This window comes from Volvox carteri (assembly GCF_000143455.1).
Source record: "Volvox carteri f. nagariensis unplaced genomic scaffold VOLCAscaffold_250, whole genome shotgun sequence".
In the NCBI taxonomy this organism is placed as follows: Eukaryota; Viridiplantae; Chlorophyta; class Chlorophyceae; order Chlamydomonadales; family Volvocaceae; genus Volvox; species Volvox carteri.
In genome coordinates this window covers 1-1419 of record NW_003307786.1, presented here as the reverse complement: position 1 = coordinate 1419, position 1419 = coordinate 1, and the positions used below count along the sequence as shown (strand labels likewise).

Genomic DNA, 1419 nt, shown 5'->3' with positions numbered 1-1419 from the left:
GGCGTTATTCTGTGGACCCAACTGCCGAGCTCTGGCGCTTGCATACGCGCTGTGCGAAATGTGGTACCCCTCCCCATACTATGCTCCGACACCGGACAGTGGGACACAGCCTCTGGTCATGGGTATGTCTGATGCGGAAGCGCAGCAGCACGGTCTACCCGTGCCAGCAGTGCAGGCGGACTGCCCACCTGCAGCATACAACTTCGAACGACTGGCGGGGTGTGCAAACGGCGGACTGCCGCCTCCATCGCGACATACCGCCTGCCGTGCCCATCACGCTGCCGTCATACGCAGTACCCTCACCCACAGCCACAGTTCGACGTGCAAGCGGCATGGCTGCCGCGGTACCGATGACAGCTGCGGCATGGCCTTTCCCCGACTCATCTGCACAGCCTTTCAATGGATCGGTACCACCGGCCTATTCTTGCTGCCCTGCCTGGCACCCAACCTCGTGCCACACATGCCTGCCATTGCCCTCGCCTTCGGCTGCAATCATTTGATGTCCCTGGCCTGCGAAGTCGACCGGGAGTACACAGCTGACATCGCTGCCCAACTAGCGCGTCCTCCCAACGAACACGGTGACTGCTCCCTCCTACAGCCCGCCATCGACCGCGCCCGTGACGCCGCGTACTACAGCTCTAAGTACACTGCAAAGACGATTGAACGCAGCCAGGCGCACCTCACATGTGCCGCCGTGGGCCGTGTACAGGACTTCATGATGGCAGGTCACCGACCCAGCACCACCGGTGATGGACCCAGCACGTTCGGCAACCTGTGTACCGTGGTGCACCGCATGACGGCCACTATCACGGCTGGCATGGCACTGGTCGCCTTCAAACTGTCAGGCCACGATACGTTCCAAGCAACCTACAAACGCAACTACCTACCGATAGGTGCCTTCACTGCACTGGCGTCCGAATCCGCCGTAGAACCAGAAGACGCGGAAACCGGTGTGGAGCTTGTAGAGGCGGACGAGCATGGCGACTACACCCTCACCAGCGTTGTACAGAACTACACACAGCGTGGAGTGGAGCTGAGCGGCTTGGACTGCAGCGCCTACAGCATCGCATCCAACTTCGAGGTGAAACGTATAACACCCGCGCAGCACCCCCATGCTGCCATCCTCAGTGCCCAAGTCCTCCCTGTACCTGGCCGCCGCAAGCGCAAAGCCCCTGGCGCCGCTATGACCCCTACTACTGACGCACCTCCCACCCCATCTGGCACCCAGCCCACCGCCGCTATGGCGTCCCCTGCGCCAGCTGGCCCATCTGCAGAACAGCTGCCCACGAGCCCGATGTCGACCATACCTCCCAAGAATGTGGCCTTCCAACCAACGCACCCGCTGTATCTGACACACGTTCTTCATCGCCTGGCGCAGCCGAGGTACGTTCTGCTGGGCGGTGCGCTGCCCCGCCGCCC

General features: G+C 62.2%; 1 protein-coding gene across 1 annotated transcript in view; it reads left to right on the top strand.

Annotated features, from left to right (window-relative positions):
- VOLCADRAFT_100957 (uncharacterized protein) overlaps nucleotides 1-1383 on the top strand; it is a gene marked incomplete at both ends in the record, with an annotated part of 11770 nt that extends 10387 nt beyond the window's left edge. Inside the window, 2 exons of the mRNA XM_002959439.1 lie at nucleotides 100-1081; nucleotides 1229-1383. Coding sequence (XP_002959485.1) covers nucleotides 100-1081; nucleotides 1229-1383 — 1137 coding nt within the window. The remainder of the gene's footprint in view (nucleotides 1-99; nucleotides 1082-1228) is intronic.
- Between the last annotated feature and the right edge of the window lie 36 nt (nucleotides 1384-1419).